The following is a 16,413-nucleotide window of genomic DNA, read 5'->3' as shown; positions in this document are numbered from 1 at the left end:
GTGATACAACCCGCACTCTTCCAAATCATGAGATTAACTTTTTGGGGAACCAAGTTCGTTTTTTTCATTTCCCTCTCCACTCTGCTGAGACAGAATCAAAGTAGTTATTCAGAGATTACGGTATCTGGTTTCATTTAATGTACAAAGCTATCCCTGGTGCAATGAGCCTTGTAAAAGCTCCTCACCCATAAACAGCTCACCTTGCTAAAGTACCATTAACAAGTCCTTTTCAGTGACATAATTTTTTTAGTCAGGTTTTCAAAGACAATTGGAAAACGGACCTCACTTTTTGATTTGGCATAGCATTTTGGTGACTTATTGGTAGGTTGACAGCCCCAGATGCAGAGTCCACACTGTGTGCCTGCCTGGTGTAGTGAGAAACTACAGCCAAAGTATTTGCTGTGTTTATGCGTCCGAGTGAAATTGAACAAGTCATGTTGTGGAAATGCCATCTGCACCAATAAGTGAATCCACATGGACCCACAAGCCAGCTAGCACAGTCACCTAACCAGCTCTGACTCTCTGCCATTCACGTCTAACCAAAGGCCTCCTCTGTTGAAGCACGCATCAGCATTGATGTGTTCCTTTTCCTTTTCCAACCATTCACACTATAGCAAAATGAAGAGCGATTTTTACTCATAACATTGACTGTAATATGGAAGCATTCAAACACACACCAATCAATTGAAAAGCATTACAATATTTAATTACTGCTTATTATACAGTGTTAGTATAGTAGCAAAACCTACGATGTTGATACAATTAAAATGAATGACCATAGCACCAGAATCATTCATTTTCATACTGTAGGTACATATGATTCTTAAAAACATATTTGGATAATACATAGCAAACAAGCACCTTGTTCAATTCAGTACCAATGCCCATGTATTTGAGACACAGTTTACACTTCAAGTATGAATATAAAAAAATACACACATATCATAAGTTACAAATCTTAACTGTTATTAAAAAAAAGAAATAGACAGGATTCCCTTCTACAAAATGTATGGCACATAGTGCATCAAGTATTCTTAACATTTCTGATACAGACCTCATCATAGTACAATTGCCTATCAAACAAGAATGATAGACAAAGGTTTTCTAGCTGCATTATCTGACAAAAGTTATATTCTGCATCTATGAAACTTTGGTTAAAGCTTAACATCGAAGTACCAGCATGGCAGGGTTGCCAAAACCCAGTTATAGTGGTCACAGTGACATCATTTCACCTAAATGATGATAGGGTTCCTTCAGGCTGACATTAGCTGTAGCACATCCTCGACACCCTTTTTCCTTATGTAGTTCGGGCATATATCTGGCAACCCTCCAGCTTGGTCTTCAGCTACATTAACAAGAGGACCATGATATTTTCTGCAAAGCATTTTGGGCATTATGCTGTAATAAGTAGTACATTTACATTTACAGGCATTAAGGCCGAACGTATTCATTCAAAGGGTGTCGAGGATGTGCTACAGCTAATGTCAGTTCCAATGCCACTATTATGTTCCTTCTCAAGATTAGAGGTCATTTCAGTAGTTATAAAAGCACCATTCAAAGATCCTCTTTCAAGTTGGTGGTTACTTACAATCTGTAATACCTTTTCAGCATCAAACAGTAAACCAAACAATGGCTTCTCAGCTGTTAGTATTCTAATATATCATTACATAGCATTACAGAATAAATATGGTCAAACGTAAATATTTTACAATATAATGAAATTCTTCTCATGAGAATCGATTCTTGTGAGAGGTAGGGTCACAAGCACCTATAGGACCTAGAAGAGACATGATCTGGAAAACAATATCACAAATGTACTGAGACAAACTAGCTACTGACTGGAGATGAGAGCTTGACCTTGACTTAACACCTCTTACATGATGTAGACAACAGTTGCCACCATATTAATGAATTAAATATATATATATATATATATATATAAAACTGTTTTCCAGGTCACAACGCCAATGATTTAGTGTCTATTTGGTTGTCTCTCTATGACCTGCTAGATAAATCATTCTAATCACATGTCAGTCAGACAGTAGTCAGTAAGTCATTGGGCTCTGAAGAGTTTTCAGTAGTATTACACAACAGAACAGTGAGGATTAATCTGTGATGCAGGACTCCTCACCTACGACCTTTGACGTTTGAGATAAGGCAAGTCTGGGTGACCATTAGTAGAAGAATACACAACGACAGTAGTACACAAAGCCTAGCTAACTGATTGGCGAACAATTTTTTTCCAGAAAAACCCATGACTGGCGCAACTTTGGTTTTAGAAGTGGTGGGGACATCATTTTTTTTTTTATCCTGTCGGATAAACACTCCAAACAGCCTACCCAACCACTCGGAGTCATCTGCATGGTCCTAAAGCACACCGTTGCCTTGTTTTGTATCACATTCCAATGATAACACTGGACAAAATGCAATTTCAGAATGTGGGAGGGACATGTCCCCCCATCCCCAGAGAAAGTTGCGCCCCTGTCTGGACGTATCTTCTGATCTGGAGAATTCTCCTTCCTTGATCTTTGTAACATTTTTAAGCTTATATCATTTTGGGTTATTACTCATCTAATCAAAACAAAAACCTAATTTATCAGAACATTTTTGCAGGAATTCATAATTACCCTTGTTCCATAACACTATAAGTTAATACAATTCAAATATTTACTGAGATGTTCCATTTACCCAACAAAAAGTCTTGCTGACTGTATAAAAATGTAAATAGTTGTAGCAGTTCTATAATGACTAATTCATGTTTCCTTTCAGAGTTCCATAAGAACATTTTACCCTTATGAGATGAGTACGCTCTTACTTGAAACCATGAGAGGATTCTTCCCTTAGCTCTGTACTGTGCATCCGTGTTGCTACTTCCGGCCCCAAAATATGATTGTGTCCCTTTATGCGAGACTCTACAATGCTGGAATATGTGAGATTGTCTGACAGTCTGCTTTTGATATTCCAATGCACAGAGGTTTTTGGTTACCATTACAATTACAAACACTAGTGAGGTCAGACGTAACAGACTTAGCTCATCTTCAGAGTTATTGGTTCTGCTGAAGGACCCTTTATAGCTATATATATATATATCTAACTTGAAGATTATTATTTATTTAGCAATTTGAATGGAATTGAAGGAGAGAGAGATTGTTTGCACATGCTTGGATTTAAATCAACGATATTCGAGTGATAGGCTGTTTTAAAACTCTGCAGCTGCAATAATAAAAACAAATCTTTACAATTACAAAATATGGTGACCCCCGAAAGCACAATGGTGATATGTAAATTAGATGCGCAACTGTGGCTCAGTTGGTAGAGCATGGTGTTTGTAACGCCAGCGTGGTGTATGCAATGCCAGGGTTGTGGGTTCGATTCCCATGGGGGGCCAGTACAAAAAAATGCATGAAATGAAATGTATGCATTCACTACTGTAAGTCGCTCTGGATAAGAGTGTCTGCTAAATGACTAAAATGTAAATGTAATGTGCATTCGGTCCTTATATTACTGTAGAATAGGCTATGCTGCAGAAAACGTAGGCCTACCTATCACAAGAAAAAAAGTTATCATGAGATGATTGGTCTACACGCATTGTGAACTGCACTCCATACTGAGATGGGCTGTTTGTCCCCACCATGAGCATTGATGATTGATCATGCAGAGAGAAGGCCGTAGAGAAGCCAGATTTAGACATCACAAATAATTTAACAGTTCCATTTCACGCCATGCTGTTGAAATAAATAATTTATTATAATTTACCGGTTTCTCGCAGTTATTTATCCCGGGAAAAGGGAGTGGTTTTGGCCGGTAAATCTTGGTAACTAGGTTCCTGTCATTAAACCCTAGTGATGAAGGGAGGAGCGGATGGCAACCTTCACAAATGAAGTGCATTGGATCCCCAGAAGCTCTGGTTTCACTTCCTGGTCTGATGTTGGGAGAACGTTGAGAGACCGATGGGAGACCATTGGGAGATGGTTGGGTTGGGGTTTGGTCCCTGACCCTCACTGGACATCAACCAGCAGGCCGTTGTGAGGCTGGGGAATGCACTTCCCACAGAACCCACCACAGCGACCATAGATTCTTGCCCCATCCTACAGACAGAGGGAGAAATAAGAATGAAATGGAGTGGGACAGGACAAATAACTTTCCATAAAGAAATAGGATTTTATTAATGCTACTAGAAATTCCTAGACTAGAATCATAACAGGTGACAATTCAGATTATAGGAGGGTTTAGAGTACAGTTATTCAGAACACCAGAATCCTAGAGTCCTCCTTACCTCTGATCTGTGGACTTTGACAGAGACATAGTTTCCCTGTGAGGTCCACTTGGTTGCCTCAGCCACCTTCAGACCAGTCCCTATGAGGTTGATGCTAAACTGGCCCTGTGGAAGAACACCACAGTGACTACAATAGACCTCAAACCAACTTCTCTTGAACAAACTGAAATTGTTTTAAAGTGGACCTGATCAGGATTGAAATACATTCAATTAGTCTGTATCTCATTTCCATTCAGGGGCTAACAACGAAAGCAGCACCACGGTTCAGTGGACAGACACACTGAGCTACACTGGATGGTTAAGTGTGATTATGTGGTTACTCCACTGGTGGAAACTGGGAACACGTACGATTTTACTCCAGTTAACAGACTGTACATGTCAGGTCAATAAAACCCATTCAGACAGAACTGTATTTCAATACTTGCCCAGGAAAGGTTGGCTCAAGGCCCCCATCTAAACATACAGGCATACAGATTACAGTCTATAAATTACAGACTCAAAAATGGTCTCTGTTTCCTACCTGAGGACACTTGGCAGCACTGTAGCAGTCTCCTGCTGTGGCGAAGGGGACGGGACGACCAGAGAGAGTCTGAGAAAACTTCAGGTCTGTGGCTGATACATAACACCGAGACACAGAGCATATGGTTAAATCAATACACAATCAATAGACAGACAAAAAACATATGAAGGTTACAATCAATACACAGAGACATGAGTTCCAGTAAGAGACAAGGCGCTCTAAGCAACCGTCCTGGCCTAAAGCACATCAGAGGTTAAACCACATGACATTTAAGTTGAGCTTAGTTACTCTGGTATTTCTACTGCATTGTCACACATGATGACCATGACCAGTGCTCCTCTCTCTATCTGCCTCTGTCTCTGTCTCTCTCTGTCTCACTCACTCTCTCGCGGTCTCTCTCTTCCTCTCTCTCTCTTTTTGTCTATCTGAAATGGCGGTAAAGTTCATGAGAAACGCATTGCACAGCTAGAGCAGCTCATAACCTTCTCTTCATCTTGAAACCATTATTATAGTCAAGCCGCCCCAAATCTAAATGAGTTCCATGCAGTGGGAGGGGAGGGCCTTGTGTGCTGGCAACATGTGCTGTCAGGACCAGAGTAGACAGGGGATGGGGTGGGAAGATGACTACATGTGTTCTGTGAAGTGGTGTAGTGGAGGGCAGTGGGCTCCCTCCTCCTAGCTGCACACAGATATAATACCACTAATCCGGACCATGCCACATGTGCACTAATCTAAGACATGCTCAGGGACAACTGGAGAGGTGGGGCTGGATGTCGTAATGGGCAAAGGAATATCGCTGGAGATGTTGCATGTGTGTGTGTGAGTGTAAGAGCGAGAGAGTATGCATGTGTGTGTCAGAGAACACAAGATATTTTGTGTGTTTACAAGAATTTGTGTGTATATGAGTATGCCTGTGTGTTACCATGTGTCTGTGTAAGTGTGTGTCTCAAGGTGCCCATGCGTTGTCAACTCTATTCCAGTGATCTGAACAAGGCCTGTTGAAAGGCGTTATCATGATTTCTGTGCTGAGTATGAGGGTGTGGAGAAAGGCGGTGAAAATTGTATTCGGTGTGCGAATCCGTTTTTTTGTGAGGTGGACGAGAGGATCGGGCTGTGTGCAGGGGTAAAACAACATGGATGTGTGGTCTCATTGCAGTGGAGTGGTCAGTCAATCACATGGTCCTTACTCACTCATTATCCTCAGTGACGTGACATCCAGACGGACCTTATGGAAGAGAGTGTATCCCGCTGCAGAGTAATCGTTCCTGCAGTCACAGTCCTGCCTTCTGCTGTCGTTGTAGGGGCACTCAAAAGGATTCAGCAACCTAGACATAAAAAATGATGTTTCAGATAAGATACATGTCACGCCTACTCCCGTTCCCTCTCTCCAGCGCTCGACGTCGCCAGTCTACTAACCACCGGTCCTGGCAACCCACATTACGCACACCTGGCAACCATCATTACGCACACCTGCTCCCCATTGTTATGCACACCTGGACTTCATCATTACCTTGATTACTTCCCCTTTATTTAGCCGTCAGTAGCCTCAGTCTTCAGGAAGTATTGGTTTGTTCACGTTCAGTACGCTTCTTCTGTTTTGTTTATCTGCTTATTCTCATTATTAAACTCACTTTCTGCATTTGCTTTATGACTCCTAGAATATGCGTTACAGAATACTGCCTCTGCAAAAAATGGAAGCAGCAGAAGATAACACTATCTTCATGATGGTTGAGGAACATGGTCATCTACTCCACCAACACCACGACCAACTAGCTCTACTGGGTACGACCATGAAGGAGGTCCTCCCCGTTCTACACCGCATCGACACCACCAGCGAGGTTCTCCATACCCCTGATGGAAGGCGTCCTACCATGGGTCATCACAGCGAGCCAGTCCCCCAGCCTACCCAGCCTTCCACCCAGGTCAGCAATACCCGACGGTCCCTTCCGGAGAAGTATGACGGTACTCCATCGAGATGCCGTGGCTTTCTTCAGTGCTCCCTCTATTTCGCTTATCAGACGGGAGCCCCCACCATGAGAGGACCAAGGTTGCCAGTCATTTCCCTGCTTACCGGACAGGCGTTGGAGTGGGCTTCGGCCATCTGGGAGAGAGGGGGAGCTGGGTTCCGATGAGAGGTTCATGGCTCTGTTCAGGGCGGTCTTTGACCATCCTCCAAGACTGCTGTGGAGTACGCCCTCATCTTTAGACTGTGGCAGCCTCCAGCGGATGGGATGAGCCGGTGCTCCGTACTCTATTCCACAGTGGACTGTGCGAGGAGGTCCAGACGGAGTTGGCATGTCGGGATGACAACATATCCTGAGACACTCTCATCGCGATGGCCATCCGTCTGGATAACCTTCTTCGGGAGCGGTGGTGTCCACCTCGCCACTCGCCTCCATCCTTTGGCTGTGCTAAGGCAGAGCCTGGACCCATGGAGGTAGGGGCCTCACACCTCTCCGTGGCAGAGCGGCGTCGCCGGATACATCTGGGCCTTTGTCCCTATTGAAGCCAGGAGGGGCACCAGCTTTAGCGGTGTCTGGTGCGTCCCAACCCGGGGTCCACTAGAGCAGAGGGGTGGCCCTGTGACCTTCCATCTCCCAGGGTAGGCATAAGTATTCCATTATCATCTTTTTCCGCCAAACCCTTTCTGGTTCCCATTTCACTGGCTGGCTGACCCTCAAGGTGCCGCTGGGAATTTCATCGACCAGGACCTTGCCTCCTCCCTGAACTTAACTTTATACCCACTCTCCTCTCCTTTTCCTGTCCAAGCCCTGGATACGCGACCATTGGGATCCGGCCCAATTACGCACATCACAGCCCCCCTCACCCTCACCCTGACCGTGGGACCCATGCACCAGGAAAGCCTTCTCTTCCTCATCACCACCGCACCCATACACAAAGTCATCCTTGGCCTCCTGTGGCTCCAACTTCATAACCCCACCATTTCCTGGTCGAGGATGAGAATCACTGCCTGGGGACCAGGATGCCAGAGGACCTGCTTTCCTGCACCCTGTGGTTCCACTTTGGTGGAGGGTCCTGTGAGTAGCTTCCAGCCTATCAATCTGTCCTCCCGAATCATTGGCCCCTTGTGTTGGGACGTAGATGTGGACATCCGCCAGGCTCTGGAGAGGGAACCCGCTCCTGCCCTCCAGAACACATCTACATCCCCACAGGGGTGAGAGATCGGATGTTGACCTGGGCACACACATCCCTCGCCACTGGACACCCAGGTATCACCCACACCATCCAATCCCTCTCTTTGATAAATACTGGTGGCCCACCTTGGGGCAGGACGTCGCCCACTATGTCAACCCATGCACAGTATGTATCCAATCCAAATCTCTCCGGCACGCTCCAGCAGGTAAACTACTTCCCCTTCCCGTGCCTCAGCGGCCTTGGTCAAATCTGTCCATAGACTTTGTAAATGATGTCTTCCTTTCTGATGGTTTTACCACTATTATGGCCGTTGATGACAGATTCTCTACATCATACCGTTTTATCCCTCTCTGGTCTACCTACTGCTCTCCAGGTTGCTGAGGCACTATTCCAGCAGGTCTTCCAGCACTATGGCCTTCCAGAGGACATAGTTTCCGACCGTGGTCCCCAATTCACGTCGCGGGTCTGGAAAGCCTTCATGGATAAGCTGGGTGCCACGGTCAGCCTCACATCTGGGTACCGGCCTCAGTCCAACGGACAGGTGGGGAGTTTCCTAAGGAGTCACTGTCAGGACCGGCAGGGGTAGTGGGTCCGGTTCCTTCCCAGGGCAGAATACATCCAGAACTCACTTCGTCACTCCTCCACTCCCTTCCAGTGCATCCTGGGATATCAGCCGGCCTTGGCTCCGTGGACTCCGAGCCAGACCGAGGCCCCTGCAGTGGACGAGTGGTTCCGATGCGCAGAGCACGTGTGGAATGCCGCCCACGTAAGACTCCAACGCTCTGTCCTCAGTCAGAAGGATCAGGCGGACCGCCACCGCAGTGAGGCTCCCGTGTTCCATCCTGGGGATCGCGTCTGGCTCTCCACCAGGAACCTTTCGTTCCCCCTCTGGTTTTGTTCACGTTCAGTACGCTTCTTCTGTTTTGTTTATCTGCTTATTATCATTACTAAACTCACCTTCTGCACCTGCTTCCTGACTCCTAGCATATACGTTACAATACATTGCTGACATGTAATGACTGTTTGAATGAATGTTCATATGGAATCATATACAGTATTATAGTGTATTCTGTCCATAAACATAAAATGTATTCAGCACAGACACAGGGTAATCCGGTTTCAATGAACACACCTGTATCCATAGACCTCTGAGTAGTTGTCTGTCTGACTACTCCGCAGCGTAAGATACTCCTTAGGGAAATCAGTCTGCATCTCAGCACAGTAGATCTGGTAAGAAACACATTGAGACAGCACATGTTGAATTCTGGCCTGGAAATTATTAATGATGAAGTGATAGTCAGTGATTCTGACAGAGAGCACACACCTGTAGTATCCTGGACTTGACATTCAGGTAGTACTCCTCATCCATCCTCACCCCCTGTATCATCTGGACCTCTCTGCAGGATGTCAACAACTGACCTATAATCAGAAATAAGACAGAGCACCTTTAGGGCTGGATTCCATCCATATCACCAAAGCATCGTGGAAGTTCAGCGCTATAGCTCGTTTGAAATCTAAAGGCAATGTTCCTGCATTCACGGGGACTGCATTCACGGTTAGCGCTGCTTATGTCGTCGGCTCAATCGGAAATTACCTTCACATTTTAATGTGCATCTTCTGCGATACTTCTGCAAAAAGGATTGAATCCACTCCTTAGTGTTACAGTTTTATAGGATGGTACTGGACTGTATGTAGGTCAGTTTCAACATAACAAGATACTTTACATCGCAAATGTATATGATCTACCATCATGTTTTTTCAGTAAAAATTTACAGATATTTTAAGATTCTTTTAAAGGGGCAGTGCACTCAAAAACATAATTTATATATATATATATATATATATATATATATATATATATATATATATATATATATATATATATATACAGTTGAAGTCGGAAGTTTACATACACTTAGGTAGGAGTCATTAAAACTTGTTTTTCAACCACTCCACAAATTTCTTGTTAACAAACTATAGTTTTGGCAAGTCGGTTAGGACATCTACTTTGTGCATGACACAAATAATTTTTCCAACAATTGTTTACAGACAGATTACTTCACTTATAAATCACTGTATCACAATTCCAGTGGGTCAGAAGTTTACATACACTAAGTTGACTGTGTCTTTAAACAGCTTGGAAAATTCCAGAAAATTATGTCATGGCTTTAGAAGCTTCTGATAGGCTAATTGAGATCATTTGAGTCAATTGGAGGTGTACCTGTGGATGTATTTCAAGGCCTACCTTTAAACTCAGTGCCTCTTTGCTTGACATCATGGGAAAATCAAAAGAAATCAGCCAAGACCTCAGAAAACAATTGTAGACCTCCACAAGTCTGGTTCATCCTTGGGAGCGCCTGAAAGTACCACGTTCATCTGTACAAACAATAGTACGCAAGTATAAACACCATGGGACCATGCAGCCGTCATACCGCTCAGGAAGGAGACACGTTCTGTCTCCTAGAGATGAACGTACTTTGGTGCGAAAAGTGCAAATCAATCCCAGAACAACAGCAAAGGACCTTGTGAAGATGCTGGAGGAGACAGGAAAAAAAGTATCTATATCCACAGTAAAACGAGTCCTATATCAACATAACCATAAAGGCCGCTCAGCAAGGAAGAAGCCACTGCTCCAAAACCCCCATAAAAAAGACAGACTACGGTTTGCAGCTGCACATGGGGACAAAGATCGTACTTCTTGGAGAAATGTCCTCTGGTCTGATGAAACAAAAATAGAACTGTTTGGCCATAATGACCATCATTATGTTTGGAGGAAAAAGGGGGAGGCTTGCAAGCCGAAGAACACCATCCCAACCGTGAAGCACGAGGGTGACAGCATCATGTTGTGGGGGTGCTTTGCTGCAGGAGGGACTGGTGCACTTCACAAAATAGATGGCATCATGAGGCAGGAAAATTATGTGGATATATTGAAGCAACATCTCAAGACGTCAGTCAGGAAGTTAAAGCTTGGTCGCAAATGGGTCTTCCAAATGGACAATGACCCCAAGCATACTTCCAAAGTTGTGGCAAAATGGCTTAAGGACAACTAAGTCAAGGTATTGGAGTGGCCATCACAAAGTTTTGACCTCAATCCTATAGAAAATGAGTGGGCAGAACTGAAAAAGTGTGTGCGAGCAAGGAGGCCTACAAACCTGACTCAGTTACACCAGCTCTGTCAGGAGGAATGGGCCAAAATTCACCCAACTTATTGTGGGAAGCTTGTGGAAGGCTACCTGAAACGTTTGACCCAAGTCAAACAATTTAAAGGCAATGCTACCAAATACTAATTGAATGTATCGCTGCACAGCTATTTTCAAGTCTCTCCAGAGATTTTCGATCGGGTTCAAGTCCGGGCTCTTGCTGGGCAACTCAAGGACATTCAGAGACTTGTCCCAAAACCACTCCTGTTGTCTTAGCTGTGTGCTTATGGTCTTTGTCCTGTTGGAAGGTGAACCTTCGCCCCAGTCTGAGGTCCTGAGCACTCTGGAGCAGGTTTTCATCAAGGATCTCTGACTAGTGTCCCAGACCCTGCCACAAAAAAACATCCCCACAGCATGATGCTGCCACCACCATGCTTCAACGTAGGGATGGTGCCAGGTTTCCTCCAGACGTGACGCTTGGTAATCAGGCCAAATAGTTCAATCATGGTTTCATCAGACCAGAGAATCTTGTTTCTCATGGTTTGAGAGTCCTTTAGGTGTCTTTGGCAAACTCCAAGCCGGCTGCCATGTGCCTTTTACTGAGGAGTGGCTTCCATCTGGACACTCTACCATAAAGGTCACATTGGTGGAGTGCTGCAGAGACGGTTGTCCTTCTGGAAGTTTCTCCCATCTCAATAGAGGAACTTTGGAGCTATGTCAGAGTGACCATCGGGTTCTTGGTCGCCTCCCTGACCAATGCCCTTTTTACCCGATTGCTCAGTTTGGCCGGGTAGCCAGCTCTAGGAAGAGTCTTGGTGGTTCCAAACTTTTTCCATTTAAGTATGATGGAAGCCACTCTCTCCTTGGGGACCTTCAATGCTGATTTTTAGGTAGCCTTCCACAGATCTGTGCCTTGACACAATCCTGTCTCGAAGCAATTCCTTCGACCTCATGGCTTGATTTTTGCTCTGACATGCACTGTCAACTGTGGGACCTTATATAGTCAAATCATGTCCAATTAATTGAATTTACCACTGGTGGACTCCAAACAAGTTGTAGAGACATCTCAAGGATGATCAATGGAAACAGTATGCGCCTGAGCTCAGTTTCGAGTCTCATCGCAAAGGGTCTGAATACTTATGTAAATAAGGTATTTCTTTTCATTTGCAAAAATGTCTAAATCCTGTTTTTGCTTTGTCATTATGGGGTATTGTGTGTAGATTGATGAGGAAAAGGTTTATTTAATCAATTTTAGAATAAGGCTGTAACGAAACGAAATGTGGAAAAAGTGAATGGGGCTGAATACTTTCCGAATGCACTGTATGTAGTAGTAGTAGTGGTACTGTAGAGACTCACACTCTCTCTCTGGACAGGTTGCCTGTGATTCGGGCCTCTCGGCTGGACGGCAGTGTTTGTATTAGTAGTGGTACTGTAGAGACTCACACTCTCTCTCTCGACAGGTGGCTTGTGACTCGGGCCTCTCGGCTGGACGGCAGTGTTTGGACGGTTGGCCTTTAGAGGACAGACACTCTACCCTGCGCTCCATTACCCCTGCTCCACACGTCTGGGAGCACTGAGGATCCACATAAAGGACATCAACACAGTGAATTACATGGAAACTACTGACATATTACATACTCAATTTACAAAACATAACTGTTTCAATACCATGATCTGATATCATTTACCACCCCCCCTCTTTCTCTCCCTCTCCCCATTCTTTCCATCCCCCTCTTTCTCTCAAACACACTGAAACATACCTTGCTCCATGAGCCAACTTTCCAGTAGGCAGCTTGTGGGCAGTCCCAAAGGAGGCACTGCCTGGTGCTAGGTGGGTGAGGCTCTGGACAGTGAGGGCGGGACAGGGCGGAGGACTGGGAATCATAAGGGTGCAGGGTGGAGGAGGGCTTCATGGAGCAGGACACTATACGCTGCTGGTAGCCCACGCCACAGCTAGCAGAGCACTGGAAATCACACACAATTGAAATCACACCTCAGTGGATAAGGATATAGAGCAATTTGTGGAATAACACTTCAATATATACATTTCTGTTTGACGACCTAGGCTAGTCAAATACTGTCGGTAAATTGTTACATCAAATGACACAAAGGTAGGTGTATTTAAAGGTATGACCAGGCAGAGGGTTCCTAAACCAAGGTTCCTACTGTACCTGTGACCACTCTCCTGTTATCCACATGTGGTAGCAGGGTGCTCTGCTGCAGGGCTGGTGCAGGGCTGGGCAAGACGAGGGGTCACAGAGGGCGTCCTGGACTGGGGTCAGCCCGGCCCCCACACACAGAACCTTCCTGTTCCTCATACCTTCTCCACAGGTGGCATTACACTGCAGAGAACAGACACAGGCCAATATGAGCATCAGCCATCATGTCAACATCAAAAGGCATTAAAAGTAATACAAATGTAACCTTGTCCCCAGTCTCAATTGCTACCGCATATATGTTCGATACAAAAAGACCCAGCTGGTGGACGAGATGAATACGTATATGTGGATCAAAGAGTAATGTCTTTAGATTGGCATAGGGGGCAGTGTTGGACTGCTAGCAGAGACACCCAATAGAAATTCTGACAGGCTTGGTTGTTTCCTTAGCTCTCCAGATGTCCATGCTCTACACTTTATCCAGGGGAGGAAAAGTGGGCATGATATGACATCTCACATTGCTTTCAAGGCCAACCCCAGACATAAAAGAAATGGCAAGTCATGGGTTGGTACACAAATTGGTTTTGAGTGAATTGGAATGATGGTTTAGAGAGGTAGTCAAACATTAAGACCAGTATTACAATATGAGGAACACTAGGTTTTGAATGGCTAAAGCATATGTCCTATAAAATCAAAAAGATATCAGTTTTGTTTATAGAATATCTCATATTCTAAGCACAGTTATGAATGCTGAAATGGTTTTTGGGCCAGAAATGTCTGTTTTTGAGCCAGGAGGCTGTCAGCGGAATGCATCGCAACACAGACAGAATCTGAGTGCATGCAAAGATTTCTGGAGGAAGCAGCACAAATTCCTTACATGGTACTCGTCTTGTGTCCTGAAGTTTGGCGACGGAGTATGGGGGACATGAAAGGACGAGCGTGGCCAAGGGGAAAAAAAACACTAAGTTGAAGAGGACTGCTCAGTGCTCATGTCACACAGTGCAGTGCCACTCGACTAGACAAAAGACATGGATGTGATGTGTATCAGCGCTTTGAGGTTTTGATGTGATTTATCATCGTGTGATGGTTATCGTTTAAACCCTCATGTCTGATGCAGGAGTGCCGGGCTACCTCAGTGACCTCACAAACACAGCTGGTCTGGTCCGCTAGCTCTGTGTGGGAGCACTGCCAATAACAATCTCCTGTATGATGATCTTATGTCTCTAGCACACAAACATCCATGACTGCTGTGTGTTCATTAAACACACACGCTAGCAACTGGAATCTGTCTCTATTAACAAATCTATGTGAATACAATCTAATAAATCAACTGATGAAGTAGTATTTGAAAGCACATTGACTCCCCGAAGTTCTGTCTAGGACATTTGAAAAATGTGATTCTCTTTTCCTTGTGGAACTTTGGAGAAGCAATGCATTCTAAATGGAGGTTCCACTGGGACTTGGTGTTTTGTGGGCTTGTCCAGTCACCCATAAGACATTAACACATCCAGTGGACAGCTCCACTCCATAACTGTGCCTCACACATGGTGTCTCTGGGTATTCTGGAGTGTTTCGAGAGAGTGTCTGTGGGAAGGTGGAGAGTGAAGAGAGCATGTCTACGTTGGCTACAGTGTAAACCCCTTAACAGGACCCATGGCACAAAGGGGTGAATTTGAAGTTTGTCAGAAGAAACCCATAACCTACAATAAGACTGTTATACAGAGAGGAGGTGACAAGTCCTTGTTTGTGTCTGTGATGAAGTGTGTTGGGTAGAGATTGTGTGTCAAAGAGAGAGAGAGAGCGAGAGAGAAGAAGAAGAATACAGGGTAAGTGAGATAAAAAGAGAGGGATATAGACATAGAAAGAGCTAGATAGTGATCTATACTTGCATCTTGCCACTCTCCGGCTGCCCAGGTGTGATGAAGACACTCAGTGGCCTGGCAGGGCTGGGCAGTGGCTGGACGGTTGTGGGAACCACATAGCTCCTCTCTCACCCGCCCTGTACCCTTCAGTCTGCAGTACACATCTCTGTTCTGGACCCCCACTCCACAGGTGGCAGAGCACTACAAACACACACATTAGATTGACTGACACACAAGCTAGTCTGTTCACGATCAGGTTGTTGTCATTGCATTGCCAGCACAGATATCCTCATCTGTCTGTCAGCTTGCTACTGTAGCAACCAAGTCTCAAATTCACACAAAAACATACATTTTCCCATCATGTCCTCTTTCACTCTCTCTGACCTGGACTAAGCATCAATGTTTTGTAACATACAGCACATACTTGTTTTTGTCTGCTGGGTCTGCGTCACAGGCTACGATGCCTCTACACAATGTCCTTGAACAATGCAGACAGAGACATATGTTTTCCTCTGAGCCTACGGTTGTTGTGTCTCTGTGAGCCGTATTGTCAGTTTACCCACAGGTCTATCACCTGGCCCATCTCTTTGATGTCATTGAGAATCCTACCTACATGCTAAGGAAGCTCTCCAGCACTAATAGAACTCCAGGATTTCATTAGAAAGAGGTTTCCCGGACAAAGATGAAGTGTTGTCCTGGACTAAGAACCATGTACAATGGAGACCTTCCATTCAAAGTGCTTTTTAGTCCAGGGCTAGGCTTAATCTAGGTCCGGAGACCAACCCCCAGGGTTCTAGAAGAAAGCTGTATAAATACTCACTATACAGCCACAATATCTTTAGAAACTGTAAGTTCCCAATTCATGTACAGAATACTGTATCATGTTGTATTAGAACTGTGTGTAGGCCTACATCATCATCTCTAGGGTGTGCCGTTTAAGTGACGTTTTTACTCCTTAACATTTTGGAAGGAGAACAAAAGGCATAAAGAGAAATCAGACCTTAGATGAAGGTTTAATCAAAAGAACGAGGCCTCAATTAAAGGCTATCTTTTTTAATATCCCAAAGTGGGATGTAATAGACCCTCCTATTACGATTTTAACAACTGTTACGGCTTAAGAAATTTGATTCTAATCTCTTTCCAAAATACTTTCGGTTTTCATTGCCGAGGATTACACTTGTCATAGTTAAGCACACTATTTGATGTTGGAGTTGAGTTCTCCAGAAACTGCTGCTCTCTACCCATCTACAGCATGTCATTTTTGTTCATAAAAATATAATCATTTGTGTTAGAATACAATTAG

The 16,413-nt window shown here is 44.6% G+C and overlaps 1 protein-coding gene across 2 annotated transcripts in view; it reads right to left on the bottom strand.

The window, feature by feature from the left end:
- Positions 1–3,741: 3,741 nt before the first annotated feature.
- The window catches only part of LOC115151825 (A disintegrin and metalloproteinase with thrombospondin motifs 20), a 137,181-nt gene continuing 124,509 nt past the window's right edge, over positions 3,742–16,413 (bottom strand). The window contains exons 29-38 of one of the 2 annotated variants that reach the window (XM_029696082.1): positions 15,138–15,311; positions 13,264–13,434; positions 12,853–13,056; positions 12,536–12,665; positions 9,277–9,371; positions 9,085–9,179; positions 5,988–6,121; positions 4,797–4,888; positions 4,277–4,381; positions 3,742–4,088 (exon numbers count right to left, since the gene is read on the bottom strand). In XM_029696082.1, coding sequence (XP_029551942.1) covers positions 3,999–4,088; positions 4,277–4,381; positions 4,797–4,888; positions 5,988–6,121; positions 9,085–9,179; positions 9,277–9,371; positions 12,536–12,665; positions 12,853–13,056; positions 13,264–13,434; positions 15,138–15,311 — 1,290 coding nt within the window. In that variant the 3' untranslated portion in view covers positions 3,742–3,998. Of the gene's footprint in view, positions 4,089–4,276; positions 4,382–4,796; positions 4,889–5,987; positions 6,122–9,084; positions 9,180–9,276; positions 9,372–12,448; positions 12,666–12,852; positions 13,057–13,263; positions 13,435–15,137; positions 15,312–16,413 lie in introns of those variants that run through there. The other variant, XR_003867366.1, reaches the window with a different exon arrangement.

This window comes from Salmo trutta, chromosome 17 (genome assembly GCF_901001165.1).
Source record: "Salmo trutta chromosome 17, fSalTru1.1, whole genome shotgun sequence".
Classification (NCBI taxonomy): Eukaryota; Metazoa; Chordata; class Actinopteri; order Salmoniformes; family Salmonidae; genus Salmo; species Salmo trutta.
The sequence above is the reverse complement of the archived record's forward strand: the minus strand, read 5'-3'. Positions and strand labels throughout refer to the sequence as shown.